General features: G+C 48.2%; 1 protein-coding gene across 1 annotated transcript in view; it reads right to left on the reverse strand.

Annotated features, from left to right (window-relative positions):
• The window catches only part of TENM4 (teneurin transmembrane protein 4), a 593,562-nt gene that overhangs the window by 133,097 nt on the left and 437,999 nt on the right, over positions 1–22,466 (reverse strand). The window contains exons 14-16 of the mRNA XM_046016487.1: positions 17,031–17,132; positions 14,580–14,774; positions 8,260–8,460 (exon numbers count right to left, since the gene is read on the reverse strand). Coding sequence (XP_045872443.1) covers positions 8,260–8,460; positions 14,580–14,774; positions 17,031–17,132 — 498 coding nt within the window. The remainder of the gene's footprint in view (positions 1–8,259; positions 8,461–14,579; positions 14,775–17,030; positions 17,133–22,466) is intronic.

A 22,466-nucleotide genomic window follows, 5' to 3' on the forward strand; every position in this document is an offset into this window, starting at 1 on the left:
TCCACTCAAAGAGTAGTTATTATTTTAAAATTATAAGTTATAGAGCAGCAGTTTGATTCAGGAAGACAACCGGAGATTGTGTAAAAGTCACCAGCTTGGACATCCAAACAGAAACCCGAATCTGAAGCCCAATTTCAGGAGGGCTTATATTTACATACTGAAGAGCTCCAATTCTGATAGAAAATGTTCTAGGGCTGTCAGGGGAAATTCTACCAAATTACAAAGCTGCCAGCTCCTGGTTTATCAACCTTTAACTCTGGCACTATTTAGCACTACGCCTGTCTGGGCCCAGTTTCCCAGTCTTTGATTAAATGTTAGGAGCTGACCAACTCATTGTGTTTCAACCTGCACGCTCCATCCCAGACAACCAGTGGGCTCTTCTCTGCCTCCTTCCATCACCTCCTCTTCTTTCTCTGCCTCAGTGTCAATCTCTCAGATATTTATTATTCTGAACTTTGATTTCGGGCTATCACTGGCTGTTGGGAACGGGTACAGGAAATGTCAAGTCTCAATGGATATTATTCCTCAGCTGAAATTCTAACCTCAGGTTTCTTCTTCTGTAACATACCTATACAGAAATAGCCCGGCCCGATCATTTCCTTTTGATGTTTAATTGGATGTCAGTGCTGTGCTTTCTGGGCTGAGAAGCTAATGCTTCTCAGAAAGGGAACAATTCCGGCTACACACATGAGACTTGTAGCAGGGAGAATGCTCCATGCTGAATCTAATTTTCTCTCCCATCCATGAACATAAGACAATTTCTCTGGCATTAAAGTATCTCACTCAGTCTTTCTGTCATTAATAAGAATTAAATTCTGTTCCCTCAAATTTAAATGTAATTATATTTGCCTCGTAAATAAAACTGAATTACCATTTTCAAAATTTAGCACTAATGCAAATGCTATGTTTAGAGCTTTAATTTTTTTTTAACCCTGTTACTACATTCAGCTTATTCTTATTTTTTTTTAAACATTGGGCTTATTTTGCTGTCAACTGTGACTTAGTTTGAAAACAGAGCTTTTCCGCTCCCTACCTAGCCAGTCATATTTGTTATTAACTATGCTTTAGGATTTGCATTTCTTTTTGAAGGGGAGGAGAAGAACAGAGAGGAAGTCAGCAGCTCGGAGGGTCTGGGTTTGAATTCTGAAGGTCTCCCTTCAGCGAAGGTGGAAACTAGTCCAGGTTTGGCTGGGCCAAAGGAGGTGGTATGACATGAAGTCTGACAGGGAAATCTTCAGTGTGCATTAAACAATTTTTATTTATTATTTTATTTTGCTTTACTTTTTTTAAAAAAAGATTTTATTTATTTATTTGACAGAGAGAGAGCACCAGCAGGGAGAGTGGAAGAGGGAGAAGCAGGTCCCCCAGTGAGCAGGGAGCCCCAGGCGGGGCTTGATCCCAGGACCCTGAGGTCATGACCTGACCTGAAGGCAGTTGCTTATTAACCAACTGAGCCACCCAGGTGCCCCTTGGACAATTTTTCAATCCAAGATTTTTAGCAAGGCTTTCAGTGGACACCACAGTTTGGATCCTGCCTATCTTTCTGGTCTTACTTCTTCTACCCACCCCCATGGCTGCTACTCTCCGGTCAGAGACAGGATTTTCTAGATGATGCTCTTGCGCAGCTGTGTACGTTGCACACACTGTTCCCTCTGCCTGGACTCTCCCCACCCTCAGATTCCCTCTAATGGTCCGGCTTATAAGTCTCCTCCCAGGGGAAGACTGTCCCAGCTTCTGCTCTCACCTGTCTTCCAGCTGAGGTCACTGCTCCTGCCCTTGTGTTCCCAAGCCCCACAAACACACATCAGTCAGAGCTCTTATCATGCTGCCTAACTAGGTGTCGCCTCCTGGGTGAGCTGAAGCTCTCTGATCCTTGGTGCACCCAGCGTGCAGGGAGGCCAGGAAGGGTCATGAGTGAAGGAGGTGGATGTCTGTTACTCTCGGGGCAGAGGGCAGGTCTGGAGCTGCTCTGGGATGCTCTCTTTGTCTTGGAGGCTGTGCTCTTCTCTGGACTTGAGCTCAGAAAGCTCATTATCTGGCAGGAAACTGATGTTAATGCTGTTTGGCCCTTGTACTATTGTTTGGGGATAAATATGTCAGCACATTAATAACTTCATCTAGACTTGATGACTGGTGATGGGCTGGGGGGAGGGGTGGCAGGGAGTTAGGAACCACAAGGAAGCTGAGCTGCTGAAAGAGAAAGCAAGCTGTTCAAGGTTACACAGACTCAGGTCCAGGTCTGGCTCAGAACCTTCACCATATAAATTGTTCTCAGACTTAAATTTGCAAGAGTCTAAGGACTGCTTGGCTAATTGAGATTTAATCACAAGTTCTAAGAATATACACTTTATTTATTGAGTGCTTAATGAATGCCAGCACCATGCTAGGCATTTTGTACACATATTAAAGCTAATTTGAAAAAACAATGCTGCCAAGCAGGTATCATTAGCCATATTCTTTGGATAAGCTCAGTCTTAAAAATCTAGCTTGGTCCCATTCCAAATCCCACGCGGTTCTTTCTGACTGCACGTGCTATCTCTAAACCCAGTCTCTAAATCTCCACCTGTTACTCCATGAAACTCCACTGAGATGAAATGATAAGAATCATAAACCACCAGCATGGGCATTTCACAGGCAGAACCTCTACCATGTACTGTTTCTGGGGGCCAGAACCCCCCAAAGGAATGAGATGTCGTGAGAGGGCCCTTCTACATAAAAGTCACTTTGGAAGACAAGACTGGCGAGAGCTCACAGAGCAGTGGAAATGAGGAGGTTGAGGACCAAGCCTGGGGTGGAGGGGAAGGAAGCCCCGAAGGAGAGCCAGCAGAGGGGCAAACAATGGGTCTAAGTGACCACATCTGAAATGGTGTCCTGGAAAACATCAAAGAACCCCAAATCTCAAGGAGTCATTAAGCTCTGAAAGAGAGGTAAATGTTGCTACTTGTAAGGACCATCTTGGAGAGGTTAAATTCCTTCCCTTTTCTACTGCAGCTCAGAGCCAAGAGGAGAAAATCCAACTAAGGCACTTGGGGCTGGTCAGGAGAGTCATTCTGCTCTCGGCAGTGCTGCTTGGGCGCACCCACTTTATGCAAAGGCTGAGAAGGCATCCGGCCTGCCAGGTGCTCCCCGGGAAAGATGGCTCAAAGGAGGTGAAATGATGTCCACTCTTGGGCCAGGAGGGGTCTGGCTGGCTGGCAAGGCACACGAAGCTAACATGAGCCAGGTCCAGAAACTAAGAGAGAAGGGTCCCAGGGATTTGGGTTTTAGCTCTGCAGGGCATGCATGCCTGTGTGTGTGTGTGTGTGCACATGTGCGTGTGTATGTGTGGGTATGTGTGCAAGGATGTACACAATGGTGGGGAGGAGGGGCCTTAGAGAACAGATTAGACTGGGAGTGTGCTGGGTTCTTCCTGGACAGAGCCTCTAGCTTCTTCTTTGATGTATCACTGGCTAAGTCATTTATTGAATAATCCTGAGAACCTAAACCCCATCAGGCCCCATGCTAGGGATATTGGTAGACCCTAACCTCCTGGAGTTCACGGCTTGGCAAGAGAGAAGCAAGATTACAGATTCTTGCTAAGTGTACCACGGAGCTAGGGAGAGGCCTTGGAGCGTGTATGGTTTGAACTGGACTCTGCCACTTACTTATGGGGGGATACTGGCAAGGAATTTAACTTTTTGAGCTTCAGCTTCCTTATCTAGAAAATGGAACTGATAATACTTTCTTTATGGCTTTCATATGAACCTTAACTAAGATAATGGTTATAATGCACTTGGTTCAGTACTTGGTACATGTAAGCACTAAGAAGTGGTTGGCTCTTTACATAATGCTTCATCCTTGTAAGGAAACCTCTTTGGATGGAAAGGCGGCTTGAGGCAAGAGCTAAGGACTTAGAACCAGAGCTCCTCGATTTAATTCATACTCTGCCACTGCTTAGCTGAGTTACTTTGGACAAGTCATTTCCTTTCTCTAGCTCCTCACCATCTGAAAACCCCAGCACTAGGAATCACCACCACCATCATCACTCCTGCCATCCTCCTCTAAGCCTGGAAGAGCCAAGTCCCACTGGGTCCAGAGTCTAGGACCCCAGTGTGCGGGGGGCGGGGGGGGGGGCGCGTCTAACCAGCACTCTTCCAGGCCACAGGCATTTGTCCCAGCAGTTGTCTTACACTGTTTGTCAGGAAGGAGTATCACATGAAGGAGGAGGGATTTCAGGAGGAATTTCTGAGCTGACATCAGAAGCCATGCTGCTGGGAAGTTGGGGTCTGAGTAAACCCTTATAGAAAATCTGACTTCATTGTTTCCCCAAACACAAGCAAAGTGCTGGGGGAACCTGGCAGCTCACATTTCATTACAGGCTGGTCGTGGAGTGCTGGGCACGTTGATTTCAGCTGCTTTCACTAAATCATGTTCCCCGGGCCAAATAGAGAAACGTCTCTTCATCTCGGAAGAGGTAGCCCTCCTTCTTATGAGGGCCCAATGGTGATTTCTGCCAACCCCATAAGCCACAGTCGGAGCGGATGGTGTGAGGAGAACTTCAGGTGAGCCGTGGCCTGCAGCTCCTGACGGGAAGGCCCTGGGCGGTCTCTGCGCCAGGCGCACCATGCCAGGAGCCAATAACACACATCATACAACGGGAGCAGCCTCTCAGCGGGGGGGCCAAGTCAGGCCAGACACAGCGTCAACCACTTCACCTCCATTTTCTCACTGAATCCTTACCACAATCCCAGAGGGATTTTTGCCTTGAAGGAAACTGTGGCAGGGGGTGGGGAGAAAGGTAAAGCAACTTGCAGAGGCCACTCTACTAGCAGGGAGCAGATGTTCTGAGACAAAGTCCAGTGCCTGTCCCACCACCTTACAGATAACCCCCTGAACATAGAGACAGCCCCCCAGCTTCAGCAGCATCCAGTCAATCAGGCGGCTCTGGATCAGTCACGACAAAAACTTGATAGTTTTCAGGGCACCTGGGTGGCTCAGTGGGTTAAAGCCTCTGCCTTCAGCTCAGGTTATGATCCCAGGGTCCTGGGATTGAGCCCCGCATATCGGGCTCTCTGCTTGGCAGGGAGCCTTCTTCCCTCCCTCTCTCTCTCTGCCTGCTTGTGATCTCTGTCTGTCAAATAAATTTTTAAAATCTTAAAAAAAAAAAAAAACCACCAAAAACCTTGATAGTTTTCAAACAGCTTCCACTCTGTGAAAGTGCACTAAGAAGGGAGATAGGGGAGAGACGTGAAGTACCCCCCAAGCCAGGCACGATTCAATGTGCGTGCATCCATTCTGTAATCTGATGTCACATGAGGGAGACACTATTCTCTCCAGTTTTCAGATGAGGAAACTGAAGTCGAGAAAAGCCAGTACCTCACCAAAGCCCCACAGTTAGCCGGGGACAGCGGCGGGATTGAGCCCAGGCAGGTACCGCAGATACCGGACAGGTAGTGAGAGAGAAGCATCTTCCACGTGCCTTCACTAGCCTTCAGACTGGCTTCTGGAGGGGAAGGGACAGTTGAGGGCAACAGTGGCCTGTGGGGAGGTCACACAGGGTGCTGGGCTGCAGGCAAGGCCCGGAACCCCAGGCTGTAGGTTGGCCGCCAGCCTCCTCAGGCCCCAGTGCGCCTGAGGTGAGCCTGTCAACACCCTGGGCCTCCAGGTGATGTCCTACCCAGTCACCCTGCCCACAGGGCTGTCATTGTGGGGGGGTGTGTGCGTGTGTGAAATACCTCTGTAGGCTGGGAGGCACTCGACAAACACAAGCTACTATTCCTATTGCCCTGGGAGACAGTAATTTTGAAGCCAGTTTTGACATTCCTGGCCAGGTTGGCAGTCACGACACCGTTTTTGTCAGCTGTAGGTTGGAGATTTAAAAACTCGAATCCATATTTCTGAAAGGGTATATTTCATCTTGCCTCTATCAAATGTCTTCATTAATATCAAGGGCTCTCAGCAGAGGCTGTTTTTATCATAATTGTAACAGCAGCTAACATTTAACGAGCCCATATCATGAGCCGAGTAGCATGCTAAGTGCTTCTTGAATATCGTCTTAAATAATTCACCACACGATAATTTTCTAAATAATAACCCCAGAAGGTAGGGACTGTCACCACCTCCATTTTGCAGCTCAGAGAGGGGAAGGAACTTGCCCAGAGTTATAACTAGGACGGAGCAGGGCCAGAGTCTGAAACAAGGTTTGCTGGGCTCAGGGACACTTCTCATCACTTGGAACTCCTCTACCTTTGCACGCGAGGCCACACACACATTTGACACCAGTTATGGGGAGTGGGTGCACACAGAATTGAGAAAGACGAGCTCTCACAATTCTAGTCAAATTCCCTTCCAATGGGTCTGCCGTCTCCTTTTGCAGGGCCAGCTAAAAAATACTTGGTGATCTTGCCCAAAGTTAAACCTGCGCCGATGAAAGGCTGTGCAGTTTCATCGGGGATTAACAATGCACCAACAGTTATATACCTATCATAAATAAGCTTTGCAGCCACGTAACAAACAATACAACCCAGTGTAGCTCTGAGAGGACCATTTATTATATTGCTATAAATGGAGCTATATAAAAAGAATTATTCCTAAGACCCTGCGCATCTGTGTCTGCAATCATGCCTTCACACGAGCTTTGCAAACAAGGATAAAAGTCCAATTCAGAGTGGATATCGAACACCAATCCTCCGTGCAATGGGGCAAGGTAGTTCCGAGTATTCCAAAGGCACAAACGCTGCATGGATCTCATTTTTGCTGAAAGCCTCAGCCATCTTTCCTGATCACAGAAAGGACTGCTAACATGCAACGGAATGAGCCAATTTGAGGCACACTTTTTAAAAATAGTATTGCGGTGTAAAGAAAGTGATGTAAGTACAAAAAAAACAAACCAAACCAAACCAAAACAAAACAAAACCCCATAGCTGGAGATGCCGCCAATTTTTAGCTATGTGTCCTTGGGTGGGATTACTGAAAAATTTCCTGCACCTAAGCTTCTTTATCATTATTTCGCTTCATTTGTTTGCTGTCTCCCTCACTGGAAGCTCAACCGAGATAGGGACATTCTTATCTCTTTGTATCTCTGATTAGAAGAGTGTCTAGTACATAGTAGGTGTTCAAAAGTATTCGCTGATTAAAGCATGATGTAGATCGGTATGCCGGGGTGATGATACCTTTCTCACAGGGTTTTCATGTGGATTTAAACAGTGGAGCCTGTTGAAATAAGGTCTGAGAAGTGAACACACTTACCATAGCCCAGTACTGTGCTAGGTGATTCACACGTGTTCTCCTTCAGCCGTCATCTGGGGAGGGTCTACACATCGTAAGGGGATTATGAATAGCAGGGTGGCAATGCAACGATCCTTTGAATGCTCTACGTATAAGCCCTCTATACATGAACTGAACACTACAGTGAAGAACACATTCAGTCCCGTGTTCTTCCATGTGTTCATTACCCATTCATCAATATTTATGAAGCGGCTGCTGTAGGCCAGGCCTATGCTGAGTCCTGGGCATGTAGGGTGGAAGACATGTTTGCTATCCTCATGGAACATACTGGCTTGCAGAGAATCTGGCCAGAATGGCAGGTGGGGATCAGGTCACAGAGAACCCTTGAATAACACACTGAGTTCAGATGAATGGGTGAAACCAAAGGGTGTGACAGCTGGCCCCTAAGTCCCCCACTGTTTTTTTAGAGAGGTGGGGGGAGGAAGAGAGGGGCAGAGGGAGAAAGAGAATCCTAAGCAGGCCAAGCAGACTCCCTGCTGAGTGTGGTACCTGACCACGGGATCCATCTCACTACACTGAGATCATGATGTGAGCAGAAATCAACAGCCAGACGCTAAACTGACTGAGCCACCCAGGCCACTGGACCTGAGCCCGTTAAAGCCCCATTCCTGCAGGTCTCGCCTAGGCACACTGTTCCCTATGGCCTTGACTCTAGGCATGACCACCGTAACATGGGAGATGAGATTCCAATCTAGTATTCTAATTCACATGGTTACAGGGCAATGTTTTCACGCTCAAGTCCATCACTATGGAAGGAATGACGTGAAGAGTAATTTCTGAATCCTTTGCTGATCGAAAAGTATAGGAGCTGAAGGATGGAGTTCAGGGGAAGAGGGAAAGCACTCAGAGATCTGGGTAGCCCTGACCCGCCACACCCGCCACCCCCGCATGACCGGGAATAGGGTCAGATCACTGACGGGGAATGAATGGCGAACATGTTCTGGTGGAAAGCTCATTCCTCCAGCCACACGGTGCCCTTCTCCCCACACTTACCGATAGAACAATCGTGTCCTGTCCAGCTTGGGTCACAGCTGCAAAGGCCGGTATCTGGCAGGAAGGTTCCATGGCCCGAACACTGGTCCAAGCACGTGGCCCTGGGCGTCTCGCAGTTGGTGCCTCCCCATCCCACGGAGCAGTGGCACTCGCCTCTCACGCAGACACCCCGGCCTGAACACGTGGGGTCCATGCAGTCCACTGTGACACGGAGCAGAGAGAACATGGGTGAACACCTGACCAGCAAAGGTAGGCTTCCTTAAGTGAACTGCTCCACTTTGTAGTGGAGGGGCCTTACTCTGGTAAGAGGTCACGGATTTCCCGCAGAGGAGCCACTGGCTAGAGTAAGGAGGAAAAACTTCAGTGGTTACAAATTCCTACTTCTTGGTTTGTAAGGCGGAGTGAGAACTACATTGTCAAGGGGCACCTGGAAGGCTCAGTTGGTAAAGCATGTGACTCTTGATCTCAGGGTTATGAGTCCAAGCCCCACATTGGGTGTGAAGCTTACTTCAAAAACAAGAAAGAAGGAACTATATTTCAAGTGTCAGCATGGCACCCTGTGCCTGCTCTGTCAGCAGTAACCGCACCAGTTAGCGGACAAGGCTTCGTTTGTTCCCTTGTTTGCATCTGGCCCCTGGGACGGTGCTCAGAGCATAGGAGGTACTCAAGAGATCTCTGTGGAATAAACTATTATTGTTTACCACTTCATAATACAGTCTTACCATGAAGGTGGGACTGAAAGAAATTCCTTAATTAAAAAGAGAATTTAGTTTGCATTTAAATTGCATTAGATGCTATCATCTTCCCAAAGTGTCTGTGATTGATACAAACTTTCAAACCTCACTTTCCAGAGGGCAAACATTTCAATGACTATTCAAAATTACGCACTGCCGTGAGAGACTCTGGACTCCGGGAAACGTAGTGAGGGTTGCAGAAGGGTGGTGGGTGGAGAGATAGGGTCACAGGGTGATGGGTATTAAGGAGGGCACATGAGGTGATGAGCTCTGGGTGTTACATGCAAGCATCGAATCATGGAACACTACATCAAAAACTAATGATGTATTAGATGTCGGCTAACTGAACTTAGTTAAAAAAAAAAAAAACAACTCTAAAAAACCCCACAAAATTATTTTCACAGGCTTCACCCACCTTTTCCTTGCATAGTGGTGAACTATATAGCTATAGCTCACAGCCAAGCAACCCCCGCAGGGCTCCTAGAGCCCAAGGTCAAGGTGGTCTCAAGAGACCAACCCAGAAATAGAGAAAGGAGAGTAACACTGTGGGTTACCTGCTCTGTACCTGCATTCTAGGAAGGGCTTCACCTATATCTTCAGATTCAATTTCTTCCATAATCCAGTGAAGTACAGATGAGGAATTTAAGGGTCAGAGAGGCAAATAATTTATGTCAGGTCATACAGTTAACCCTGCCAGAGAGGAATCAGAAGGTCTGTCTGATTCTGAAGCCAATATTTGTTACTGGGGCTGATTTTCCTAAATCAAAACTTTAGCTATGGGACTGCACAAAATTAACAGAGATCTTGATCTTCTGGAAAGCCCTGCACAGCAAAGCGGGAGGAGAGTGTTGAGGGCCAAATTATCACATGGCTCCAGGTCACACGGAAAAGTGCAAAAGGCAGCAGAGAAAAGACAGAGTTGGCAACGGCTGGTCCTACTTTACCAGAAAGTTGTGAGATCTGTGTTTCATTTTAGGAAACAGGGGATTTCTGTTCCTCTTGCACTTGTGGGGCAGAGTGGTGTCCTTGTAGGGCTGCCACATGCAGCAGCTGGAAAAAGGTTGATGGTGCTGCAGTGAATGTGGTCAGTTTCCTCCAGGAAGCCCTCTGGAGGAACCCCTGTGCCCCAAAGGAAGGAACTTGGCATCTGATCCCTGAGGTCCTAGGTTCAAGGGTCTCTCTGAGGTCCTAAGTTCAAGGGTCACGGGACAAAGGCACTGGTTTTAGGATGACCATCAAGTTCACGTACCTCCTCCGAACTTCCTATGTCAAAATTATCTTCCTCTCAGTTGCTGATGAGGACACTGAGGATTTGAAAGGACCATGTGAACTATAAACTGTCACCAAGAAATTCCTTTTCCATCCTATCAGGCCATTAAGTGGCATGACTTGGGTAAACTGGTCAGAGGTGCTTTTACTTTATTTATAATTTAGACATGACATTACTGCATTGATTAGATAAATTTTATAACCCACATATTGACTTTTGCAGAACAGATGGGGAAACCTGGCCTGAGTATGTTAAAGTCACAGACACAAATGGACAGAGACTGTACAAACAGCCGCATTCTGAGAACAGAGTGTCTGTCTGAAGGCTAGCTTATCAAGACAGCTCTCCTACTTTTTAGGTCTTGAAGAGGAGTTCAACTTAATGATATAAATGTGACATCAGAAGGTCAGAAGTCAGGAGCAATCATTTGCTAAAAACAGAATCATGAGAATAATAATAGTAATAACAATAGTAATAATAATACCGACTAGTACTGATATAGTCCCTCTTCTGGGCCATATTTTACTATTCAGCCATTTAAGTACACAGTCTCAGTTAACTCTAATAACAGTTCTTTCAGCTAGAGACCATTTCACAGATGAGGAGATTAAAGCACAGAGAGGTTAAATAACTTGCCCAAGATCACACAGCGGTAAGTGGAGGAATTTAAATTTGAATCACTCTTTCCTGGTAGACATCTCTTGCTATTTCTTCTGTAATCTTACTGGTTCAAAAATACACACATACACATATACAGATGTAAGTGGTTAAAAAATAGAAAAAAAATGAAACAAAGCAAGAAAAGAATTAGAACAAAGTGAAGAATTAATAAAGCCAAATGAAAGCAAAGAAGCTTCTCTCACAGTCTCTGGACATCACTTCACGATGGTTAAAGCATGACCCATTGGAATTCCTGGTAATTAAAAATAATAAAAATAATAACAGTGATATATTTTCATGACTGGCCTCACATCTCGGAATCTCAGAAGGATTATTCTGGCCCATTAGGCTACTATGATAATTCCCCAGATCCAGCGAGCTTTCCAGTTTGACAGGAAACGACTCAGCAATTCCTGTCCCGAGGCCCATAAAGGTATTTCCCGTTCTGGGAGTGCCTGGGCCCTGGCTTTGGGTTGACGCTGTCTCTGAGGCACCTTCGAGGTTGAATCTATAAATCTGCACTGTTAGCGAGCAAGCCGAGAGGGTGCCAAGTTTAGCAAGAGGCCCTTGGCGTCACAGTCCTGCTCCTCAGACACAATAAGTCTGATAGGGACCCAGGAACCAGCAAAGCGAATCCCACACTCTCAGAAGGCGGTCCAGGCAGGGAATGAAGACCAGAAGGTACTGATAACAGGACCACAACTCAAGAGAAGGCAGCTCGGCTGAACGGGCCAAGCAAGGAGGAAGACGCTGGTAGGGTGCAGGGAGGACACTGGGAGGGCGCAGGGAGGATGCCGGGAGGTTGCTGGGAGGATGCAGGGAGGACGTGGGGAGGACGTTGTCCCTGCTGACTCAATACCTATGGCCATTCTCTGGGCCACTTGTGACGCTCTGCTAGAGACGGCCTCTGGAGACTCCGGATCTGCCCTCACTTTCTGGGGCCTCTGGGGAGATGGCAACCCGAGGATGGGATGAAAGTTGTCTTCCTTCTACCACGGCAAGACAGTTTCACAAATGACATTTGTTTCCCCAAGAGCCGTGGGTCACATAGGGAGACCGAGCCGGCCCATGGTGGCAGAGTTCTAAGCTGAAGGAGTAGCAGAGAAGCTGCTAGGGAGGTGGGCTGAACGCTGTGTAGAAGATAGTCTAACTGAGCTTCTGCTTAGAGGAGGGGCCCGCTACCTTTTTTTTTTTTTTCCTTTGTAGAGCTCGCCGTTCAAGCCCAAATTTCTTTTTTTTTTTTTTTAAAGATTTTATTTATTTATTTGACAGACAGCAGAAGTAGGCAGAGAGGCAGGCAGAGAGAGAGAGGAGGAAGCAGGCTCCCCGTGGAGCAGAGAGCCCGATGTGGGGCTCGATCCCAGGACTCTGGGATCATGACCTGAGCCGAAGGCAGAGGCCTTAACCCACTGAGTCACCCAGGCGCCCCCAAGCCCAAATTTCTGGCAGAAGCTTAGTCCGTTAACAAAATGAGGAGGCCTGCATGGCCAAGCTGCAAACACAACTCTTCCCCCCAAATGTCCCCTGCTCCAGTGACCACACAAGCGCCGAGATGCTCTTCAGAACCAAAACACAGTGTCACTCTGCACTGCAAAAGGCCTAAGGTGTTCTCTTCTGCCATTCCCCCAACCCCTCCAAGCTTCCCGTCAGCACAGTTTGGGCTTTGAAAAATATGGGGCAATAAATTTCAGAAGAAGAAGAGGGAGAGAGGGAAAAAATAAGCTTGTTAGCTGATGTTTTATAAACATGGTGAAACCCGTCAGCACAGAGCTGAGGGAGGAGGAGAGAGAGAGGAGTGGGGCGGCCTGGCGGCGAAGGCCCCTAGAAGCCCCCATTATAAACACGAGGGCTGTGCAATGATGTTTTACCAGGAAACACGAGTAATAAAAGGAATTAGTACCAGATGGCCGTCCTCAGAAAAGAAAGGAGTCAAAACATCTCTTTTCAAATAGATAACGTAAATCAAAGAGCTAAACAACTTTTTCTCCCTTCTTTGTAAGTAAGCCTGCCTGCTGGGGCACTGTCCGGAGCCAGATGAGCTGGGGAAGGGACAGTGTGCCCTCCCTGGCCCAGATGGCCTGGTGGGCTTCAGGCTGGGATGACCCCACTGTTTCAAGAGGAATCTCCTCTTTGTTTTCCTTTTCTTCTTAGGGTCTTCACCTCAAGTGACTAAAATGAAAAGGGAAAGCAGATGAAGGTCACCATTGTCAGAGGAGAAAGCAAAGTTCCTTTGTTCCAGAGGCTGGCGCTCCTCCTCTCTCAGACAGCCCGAAGTAATCCCCATCAAAGTTAATAGGTCTGAATCAGGACCTCCAGGCACACTTGGGGTTTATAAGCAGCCTGTCTTGGAGAGGCACTGCTTTTCAGACACTAATCCCTTCCTGTTCCCCACTCTTTTAAAGCGGGCCCTTCCCCCCCTTTTTTTTTAAGAGAAATGATACCTTGAGAGGGGCCTATGCGTTCAATCCCAAATAGGTTAGAAGGCTAGCTCTCCTTGGAGCCTCTTCCATCCGCTGTGAAGATGCCAGCACCTTAGATGGTGGGCAGCGGCAGGGAAGACCATTAGCATCGTCCACAAGTTGCAACAGTGATGTCCACCCGGTTTCCAAAGACCTTGGATAAAGTGATTGGGGTAAAGCAGGAAATGGGCTTCAACTGTCCCCATAATAATACTAATAAAAAAAGACCTAACATTTATGGGGCATTAACTATGTGTCCGACACTCAGCTAAGTGCTTTACATGGGTCATTTAATTCAATCCATATGATGGCCCTCTGAGGAAGGAATTCCCATTTTATTGATGAGAGAAGTGAGGCTAGTTAGTGGCACAACAGGACTCAAACCTACATCTGATCCCAGAGCATGCACTCTTAAAAGCCACTCTATATTGCTTGTGAATAAGACTCTTCTCATCTACAAACCCCACACAGGCAAGAAAAAAGAGGGCTCGGAAGTAAGAAGACTTGGGGTGGGTCCCAGCCCTGCCCCCCGCTAGCTCCACGGCCCCGGGCCCGCTGCCTGCTAGCTCCATGACCACGGACTTGCCGCTGCCCGTCCTCAGGCCAGAGATGCTCTAGGAAAGGACTGGCTTACTATGAAAGTGAAAGCTCACTTTCTGGCCTCCGCTGCACAGTTTACGACGGAGAGAGACACACTCACAAGCACCTATAAGTTACGCACACACACACATGCCTGTGCTAACAGAAGGTAGAGTCTGAGGATCTGTAACAGACTCATACTTAAGACATGGAGAGAAGATGAGCTTAAAGGGGAGGAGAAAGAACCTGGGCTCTGGGGCCAGACACCCAGCTCTGCCACTTCCAGGCGTGTGACCCTGGGCAGGTCTTGCGACTCTCTGCGTCCCGGTTCCCCTAACTATGACACAGAGATAACTACCTCACCGTACCGGGTTTGGGGCCAAGTGATCTAAGGCCTCTAGGACACAGCCTGCATACAGTAAGTACTCCACATACGACCCTGTCTTTCCTTCGCCAGCTAGGACTCCAATACCCTACCCTCCCTGCTAAGTCAGTTATCACTGGGGGTGGGGGTGTGCCTGGCTCAGGGCGGAGATGCTCCCCAAAGGCAAGCCCAGTGCTGCTGCTGGCCTGTCGCAGAATCAGGTGGGTGCCTCTGCCTGCCCGTCGCGGTCCTACCTTCCTCGCAGCTCTCGCCCTTGTAGCCAGGGTTGCAGATGCAGGTGCCCATGATGCAGGTGCCGTGGTTGCTGCAGGCCACATCGATGCACTGGCTGGTGGGCACGTCACACTCGGCGCCCTTCCATCCACTGTGGCACAGGCACCGGCCCTTCATGTACTGGCCATTCCCGCTGCAGAGCACAGGGCAGGAGGCTGCAGAGATAGCACGGGAAGTCTGGCATCAGTCAACACCCGGCATGGCCCATCTGCCTTTGCCCCTTTCTCCCTCCGACCTGCAGGCCAGACCAAGAGCCTCGAGTGCTTTGCCACAATCCCCACAGGTACCCATCTCTCTGCATCTCTGCCTTTATTTTATTCCAGTTTAAACACACGTGGAACTGTAGGCCAGGGTGTGCTGTGCAGGGCCCGGTGGGGTCAGCACCCGCCGAACGCTGCTCTCCTTCATCCCCCTTGGACTATGGGTGCAGCTCAGCAGCGGGGCCAGGACCCTGATGCTGGAAGCTTCTCCCTGTTCCTTGGTCTTACTGGAAAAGACAGCGTCTAGGCCTCCTGCCTGCCCCAATCTCTCCTCCAGCACTGTCCTGACCAGCACTCCATTTCACTCCCTGCACCCCAGCTGCAGCGCCACCTACTATGTCTCCGACCCAGCGAAGCTCAGCCCTTCTTGCCTTTCAGGCTCCACTCGAGCCCCACACACTACCGTCCCCATAAGAGAACAGCTCAGCTCAAGCTGGCTCTTTACAGTATTATCTTCCCATTCTGCCACTTAGCGTAGAGTGTTTTGTAATCATCCGTATGAAGGACACTATATAAAAATAAATTATATTGCCCTGTGCCATAAGTACCTGCCAGCCTTCCCGAGACACGATGAGGCTGTTTTATACATGATTCTCAAGTTTAAGTGTGGATGGGATGAGACAGTGATTCTTTTTTTTTTTAAGTTTTAAAGATTTTATTTATTTATTTATTTGACAGAGATCACATGTAGGCAGAGAGGCAGGCAGAGAGAGAGGAAGGGAAGCAGGCTCCCCGCTGAGCAGAGAGCCCGATGTGGGGCTCCATCCCAGGACCCTGGGATCAGGACCCGAGCCGAAGGCAGTGGCTTTAACCCACTGAGTCACCCAGGCGCCCCGAGACAGTGATTCTTGTTAGAGGGAGTGACTCATCTCTTCTCGCTGCACCACCTTCCCCCGGCCCCCACCTGGCTTCTTTCCTTTTGGCGGCACTCGGCAGGTAATCGCTGTGGTTCCTCGGGGCTGCAGCTCTGCTGTCTCAGACCGAGTCTCTCCCACATTAGCAAGAATAAGCCGGAGCCCCAAGCAGCATCCTGTCATGGTACTTGCGGGCACTCTGAAAAACCATCTCTGCCTCCCACTGATGAACGACTGTTCAAGAGCCAGGTCTGGATTCCAACGTCACCCCATCCACGGAGCCTTTCCTGGTCCTTGTTGCATCCAAGCTAAGACAGCCGCTCTCTGAACTGAACCTTGCTGTAGCGTGTTTCACTTGCTAATGATGCTTTGTCATCGTCTACTTCTTTGTCTGTCTCCTGGACCAGACTGACAGCTCCTGGGCTGGGCCTCGCTCAGTGCTCTAGCCCCAGCCCCCAGCACGGAAACAAGCCCTAAAGGGCACTAAGCAGATGCTTCCTGAAGGAGTGAAGAGATGGGACGACCAAAGAAAGGGGCCATTTCAGTTTCCCAAGAGGAGTGCCAAAGCCTCAGGTCTACAGAGCTCCTATGGCCTTTGCCATCAAGGCCCTTCAAGGGCAGAAGGACAGAAATGGAGACCAAAAGCACAGGGCACATCATGAGTAGCCTTTAGCCATCTCAACAGTGGTCATCATCAGCACTGTCTGTGCCCAAATATGAGGCAACATTGGGGTCCTGTGGGGAGAAAAGCAGTCTCCCCCCAACCCCTCCCCTCGGTGGTCTCAGCAAAGATCCCGGCGAGAGTGGAGCAGTAACGCAGGCCCGTCCACAAGGCCAGAGAGAAGGCACTTGTGAAGTGACCAGCAAAGCCCGCTGGCACGTGTCAATACTTCAGTAATCAAAGAAACAAAATGAAACAACCCTACACCCCCCCCCCCCGCCCCATAAAAAGGCCATCAAAGCCACCTGGCAAAGGCTGAGCACTCCTCAAAAGGGAAATCAACTTTTTAAAAGGACCACCACTGCCACTTCCCCTGACCCCTCCACAGACATGGGGTTCGCAGTGGCTGCCCTGACCCTCCCCGGTCATGCCCTTGGGCACAATGGGACTGATACAGCCAAAGCTCTGCCATCAGACTCCCCCTTCCCCTTGGGGCTTCCGAGGTATGGCTCTTGGGGGGCCTTCTCACGGGAGGCAGGAGGTGGCCCAGGGTCCCGCGCTTGCTCTGAGAAGTAGGACGTGAGCCACCCACGGGGCCAGGAGAGTAGGGATCGCACGCAGATGCACAGGTCTCACCTCTGCCACAGTCGGGGCCCAGGAAACCCAGGAAGCAGTGGCACGTCCCAGAGATGCAGTCCCCGTTGCCATAGCAGTTGCTGGGACAGTTATCCACGGACTCTGGCAGGAAAGAGAGAAGGAGAGTTGAAAAGAGGCCTTGTTTACCTAACAGAAGGCCCAGGGATCCAACCTCAGGTTAGCCAGGGCCCACTAGAGCTCTTCTGGCCCAGTCACTGAAAGGAACCGACAGAGTTAAAAATTCATACGTTATTTTTATTCTTAGGGCATCTCAATTGACACTAAGAGATGTGTTCTGGAAAATGTCTGCCTGAACCAAGTTTTCATATATCAAATTTGTATCTACAAATGCATTAGAAATTCTGCAGCTAAAAACACTGGGGAAAACAGCGTAAGCTTTTAGCAGTACTGATCTGTGGGGGCTGGGTTACAGGGGTGTCTTGTGGTCATCTTCGCACTCTCTGTGCTTTACATTTTTCTCATAATGGGCTGATATTCCGTTTACTTGTTTTTTTATGCAGAGCTACTGGGCATTTGCAGACCTGTCTCTTCCCATCTCAGATTTTTCGCCCGTCGGTCAGATCCCAACTGTGGCCCACCAGGGCTAACACAACAGCCTGGGGGCTGGCCTCCTTCTTCCTCCCTCGCTCCCCACTTTGATTCCGTCATCATCCGGCAGCCTGTTTCTCTCGGAAACAGAACTGATCTTGTCATTCTCCTGCTTAAAAGTCCTTCGATGGCTTCTCATGTATTGAGATGAAAAAATCTAAGCTCTCTCAAAAGGCACAGGGGTTTTCTTCCATATTCCCTTTGCTGTACACGCATCCCCAGCATATGCGGTCATGCCCGCCTTTTGCGGGATGAAATTTTCTCAGGCTCTTCCTACTACTTTTTGCTATATTCTGTGTCACCTGACAAAGAAATACAGTGTTCATTTAAGAAAGATTTTAGCAAAAAATGGTAGTCGATGTTTTGTAGCTTCAGGTAGCAAACCTGTTACCTAGAAAATCTGTTTATTTGGAACAGCCTGCTTCTCAATAATGTGGGGTGTGGAATAAGGGAGGGAAGCTGCTCTCTACTGGAGACTTCTTTGTGTCACATGTTTCTGCAAGGTTTATCCCATTTCACTGTCACTGTATCTGCATATATTGTTATTCCTATTCTAAAAAAAGAAAAAGAAAGAAGAGGCTCAGAGAAAGACTAAGAGGCCTGCTGAGAACCAACAAGACACTGAGTCCTGGAGGCAGGATTTGAACCCAGCACTCCAGGCCTGGTCTTCTTCAATGATACTGTGCTCTCTGGACCTTGAGGGGACTCACTCAACAGCAGAAACCTGGGGAAGGAACAAGGTGACATACCCATGGCACAGTGAGGCTGGTCCTGAAGACAACAAAAGATCCCACCATAAGGCAACAAATTCTAGGGTTTTCGGGGCATAAAGGATCCAAGAAACCAGAGCCTTATGCTGTCATTTAATAATGAAGGAAACCAAGACCCAGAGAAAGGGCAGTGACTCACCAAAGGTCTCAAGAAGAGTCAGAAATGAAAGCAGATGAAGGGTTAGTCAGGCGGGACAGAGTTAAGGATTCAACCTGTTGTTTTTGCTCACATCTGCTAAGTGAGATGTTAGCATATAAGACATAAGTCTTGCCCACAGGGAATCTGCAGCCTAACTGGGAGAATGAGAGGACAGCTGGCACCCAGGACGCAGCACGGGGCATGGAAGAAGTTGGGCCTGGAGGTAGAGAGAACTGATGTGGGGGCCCATTCTTCTAGTACCATGCTGGGGGCCCTAAAACGACTTCCTGCCCTTCTCTGGGCCTCACTTCCTTCATATGTAAACGAAGGTGATGGCAGAGATGATCCCTAGGACAGCTTCCTGTTCTAAAATTTTATGAGTCTAGAATTAATTAGAAGAGTAACTGCAGAAATGGTGTCCAGACGAGGAAGGGCACTGAGCCTTGAAAGCAACAAAGCAATGGCAGCTGATACGGGACAAGACCAGCAGAGGGAAGACCTCTCAGAGGTTATGGCCTTGAGGGATGGCTTGGGTATGCACCGATAAGGGAAGAGATGGAGGGATGGTGAGGAATTCATAGCGAGCTGCATTTCCTGGAAGTCTCTTCCCAACTGTCTGCCATTTTCCCCTCGGAAACTACTTAAAAAGAGTTCAAGAGTTCAAACGTGTGGTTCCTTTTGGGAATGGGTGGGAAATTCCACTCACTTGATGTTATCCTTCTGCTAACAAGAGCTGCGCTTTATATGAACACAGAGTTAAGAAGAAGAGGGTCCAATCCAGCATGTGCTCTCCTTGCAGTGCAAAGTGGTCCAGCTCCTGGCAGAGCGAAGCTCACAAGCCAGGCCCTGAGCACCTCCCTTTTCCATTGGCTTTGCCCAGAAGAATCCATGTTCCTACTGCCTTTAAGTTATAGTGTCTTTCCAGAGAAGGACTTCAGAAGTTCCCTTCTGAATATGCTTTTAAAAATAAGAATTTTCAGGGGTCCCTGGGTGGCTCAGTCAGTTAAGCATTCTACTCTTGGTATCAGCTCAGGTCTTGGTCTCGGGGTCATGAGTTCAAGCCGTGCATCGGGCTCTGCACTGGGAGTGGAGCCTATTTAAAATAATAATAATAATAACAATAACAGTTTGGAGTAAAGTTTAAGACATGATTATCTTCCTTTAAGCCACTGGTTGGTGGTCTAACTGGGAAGGGTGGATTCCACCTTCAGCACCGCAGAAGGGCTATAGGGCAGAAGCAGGAGGCCGGGCTGCCAGGTCCTGTTCTGCTACTGCATGGCTATGGGACCTTGGCCGTGTCACTTGATCTTCCTGCACTTTCTTTACATCTTTATACTTGCTCCTTCCTTGCGTCCCTGCATGGCAATGCCTAGTCCTTTCAAATCCAGCTCGAATGTCACCGCCTCTGACAAGCCTTCTGGACTTTTAAAACAGGCTAAGTTACTCCCAGGACTTTGTCTCCCTCAGCTCTGTTAGAGCATCATGGAGTCTATGTTGTTGCTCTCCCTGAGAGAATTCCACCAGATGACCTCAGAGATCCCCCCAGACCTAAAACTCTCTGGTTTGGTCCTTCTCAAACCCGGGGTATAAAATATGTCTCTTAATAAATTACCATAGTTACCGGTTACATTTTTAACAGGATCAGTTGCAGATAAGTGTTACACACTGTCTTGATTTTGATTTATGAAGTCTGCAAGAGACAAACCTGTTAATCATCTGCCAAAAAGCTTTCACAATGAAACAGTGAGGGAAATACATTTTCTGCGGCTGAGTATAGCGTTGTTTGCTAAATCTGACAGAAGAGAAGCCTGTTTGCTTCAAAACTTGCCCCAGGCTGTTGGTGTCAGAGATGGCAGAAGTTTTAGGAGACATGGAATAATTTTAGAATAGCAATGAGGAAGTGGAAGGGAGACATTTAGAGAGTATTTCTTTTGGACGAAATGTTCACGTCTATAGTTTCTCTTCCGTTTGGAAGGCTTTCAAGTACTTGGGGCCCCCGTGGGACCACACAAATAATGAGTCTCCACTAACCAGGTATCTATACTAAATGCTAGCGCAGAAGAAACACTCATGGGCTTGGGAGAAGTGTGAACTTTATTGCACAAATGTTATGTTTCCAATTAGTGTTCAGTGAATTCGTTCCCCTGCTCACACTCAGACTGCAGCTGCCTTCATTCAGCAGAAGGTGTACCTTTAGACTACTCAGACTTGCATTACAATTTCAGCCTCCCATGAATTACTAAATTTCATAACTGGGTGTGTGGTGTGCTGGAGGATAGGTGGGCGGAGGCTTTTCTCTTAGCCTTTGTTTTTCTCTTGCAATAGGGGGTCTTGCTAGCAGATTTAATTTTCAGGAACTTGTTTTTACTTCCATCAATATTGGAATGGCAGAGTTTAAATGTTTCCTTAGCTCATTCTCTGGGTATGTGTTGTGAGGGGGTGTGTTCTCTGGCTGTGGTACAAAATACTGTTCAACATACAAAGGGTTGTCTGCAGGAGGAAGGGAAGACAATGCTCCTTCCTAGAGGAGAGGTGGAAACCACAGACGCCTCAGTGAACCCATTATAGTGCCTCACTTGGTCTGCTCACTACCCTTTCCCAGACACAAATCCCTAGCACTGCTGTGAAATGAGATGGTAAAAGATGGTCAAGCCAAGGTCAAGGTAAAAGAGGATCACAGCTGATAAATCCATTCTCCCTATCTGGGGTTGATGTCCAGGAAAGCCTGCCTTCATTGTCTACCCTTTGCTTTCCATGTTTGAAATCCCAAAGCCTCACTTTGTAGGAAACAATGAGAGGCCGCAGAAGCAATCCTGCCTGGAGGAGGACTACGAGGTAGACTCACTGCCCACTGGAGTCCTACTTCACAGGGGCAGTCACACCAGAAGAGAAAAGGAGGCTTTTGTCCTCCTCCACCAGCTCACCATGGTCTCGGGAGCCAGCTGACGAATTCCAGCACAAAGACAGAAGGAATCAGCTGTGAGCGATGCCGGAGCTCACAAGCCATCTTCCATCTCTCTTCTCCTCTCATCTGGTACCTATCCCTCCCTCCCACACCTCCTCTATCTCTTGTTCCCCTGTTAATGTGTCCCAGCCAACAGAGCAACTCCTTCCACTGCTTCTCTCGTGGCTCCTTAAGTCTCAGTGTGGATGCTGACAACTCTTTAAGAGCAGTCGGCCAAAGAGCCAAGGTCTACCTATTACGCAGCAAAGATCCACTCTCTGGTGCTGCCTTTCGGCTTCTCTCTAGGATAGATGCTAATGCTTCAGGCAACAGGAAGGAACTTGGACCTTGGGACAGCTGATCACATGACTGCATGTATGATCCTGATGACAGCTAGTGAAATGTATACTTCAGGTTACTTCTGTTACATCTTTGATCCTTAAAGGGGATTGGGCTTATTACTGGCAACAAGGAAAAGGGAGGAAGACAAACTAGATGGCATCACTGGGACTTAATTCTATAGCAACTCAAGGTGGAGAGAAGACTCTAACAGAGATGCTCTCATTTCCACAAATGAAGGAAAGGTGTACCATATATTTTAACTTATTCTTCATAACAATTATGAGAACTAGCTGCCTTTGCCATCATTTTACACATTTATAGCTCTCAGATGGAGATTGTGAGCTGAAGTCACTTTCTCAAGGTCACACAGAGATAAGGGCGAATCTGGTAGGTGAACCAAGTTCTATCTGATGCCAAAGAAGCCAAAGTTTGTGGTATTTGGCCCAAACCAGAGCATGAGCCCTGGAGCCAGGCTGCCTCCCATTAGCTATGTGCCCTTTGGACAAGGCACCTCTACGTATTGGTTTCCCCACCTGTGAAATGGGGTTAATAATAGCACCCACCTAAGAGAGTTAATAGTGTAGCAGTGTGCATGGGAAGAGGTTTGCTCAGGCCTTGGCAGAATTGGTATT

This window comes from Meles meles, chromosome 8, assembly GCF_922984935.1.
Source record: "Meles meles chromosome 8, mMelMel3.1 paternal haplotype, whole genome shotgun sequence".
NCBI classification, from domain to species: Eukaryota; Metazoa; Chordata; class Mammalia; order Carnivora; family Mustelidae; genus Meles; species Meles meles.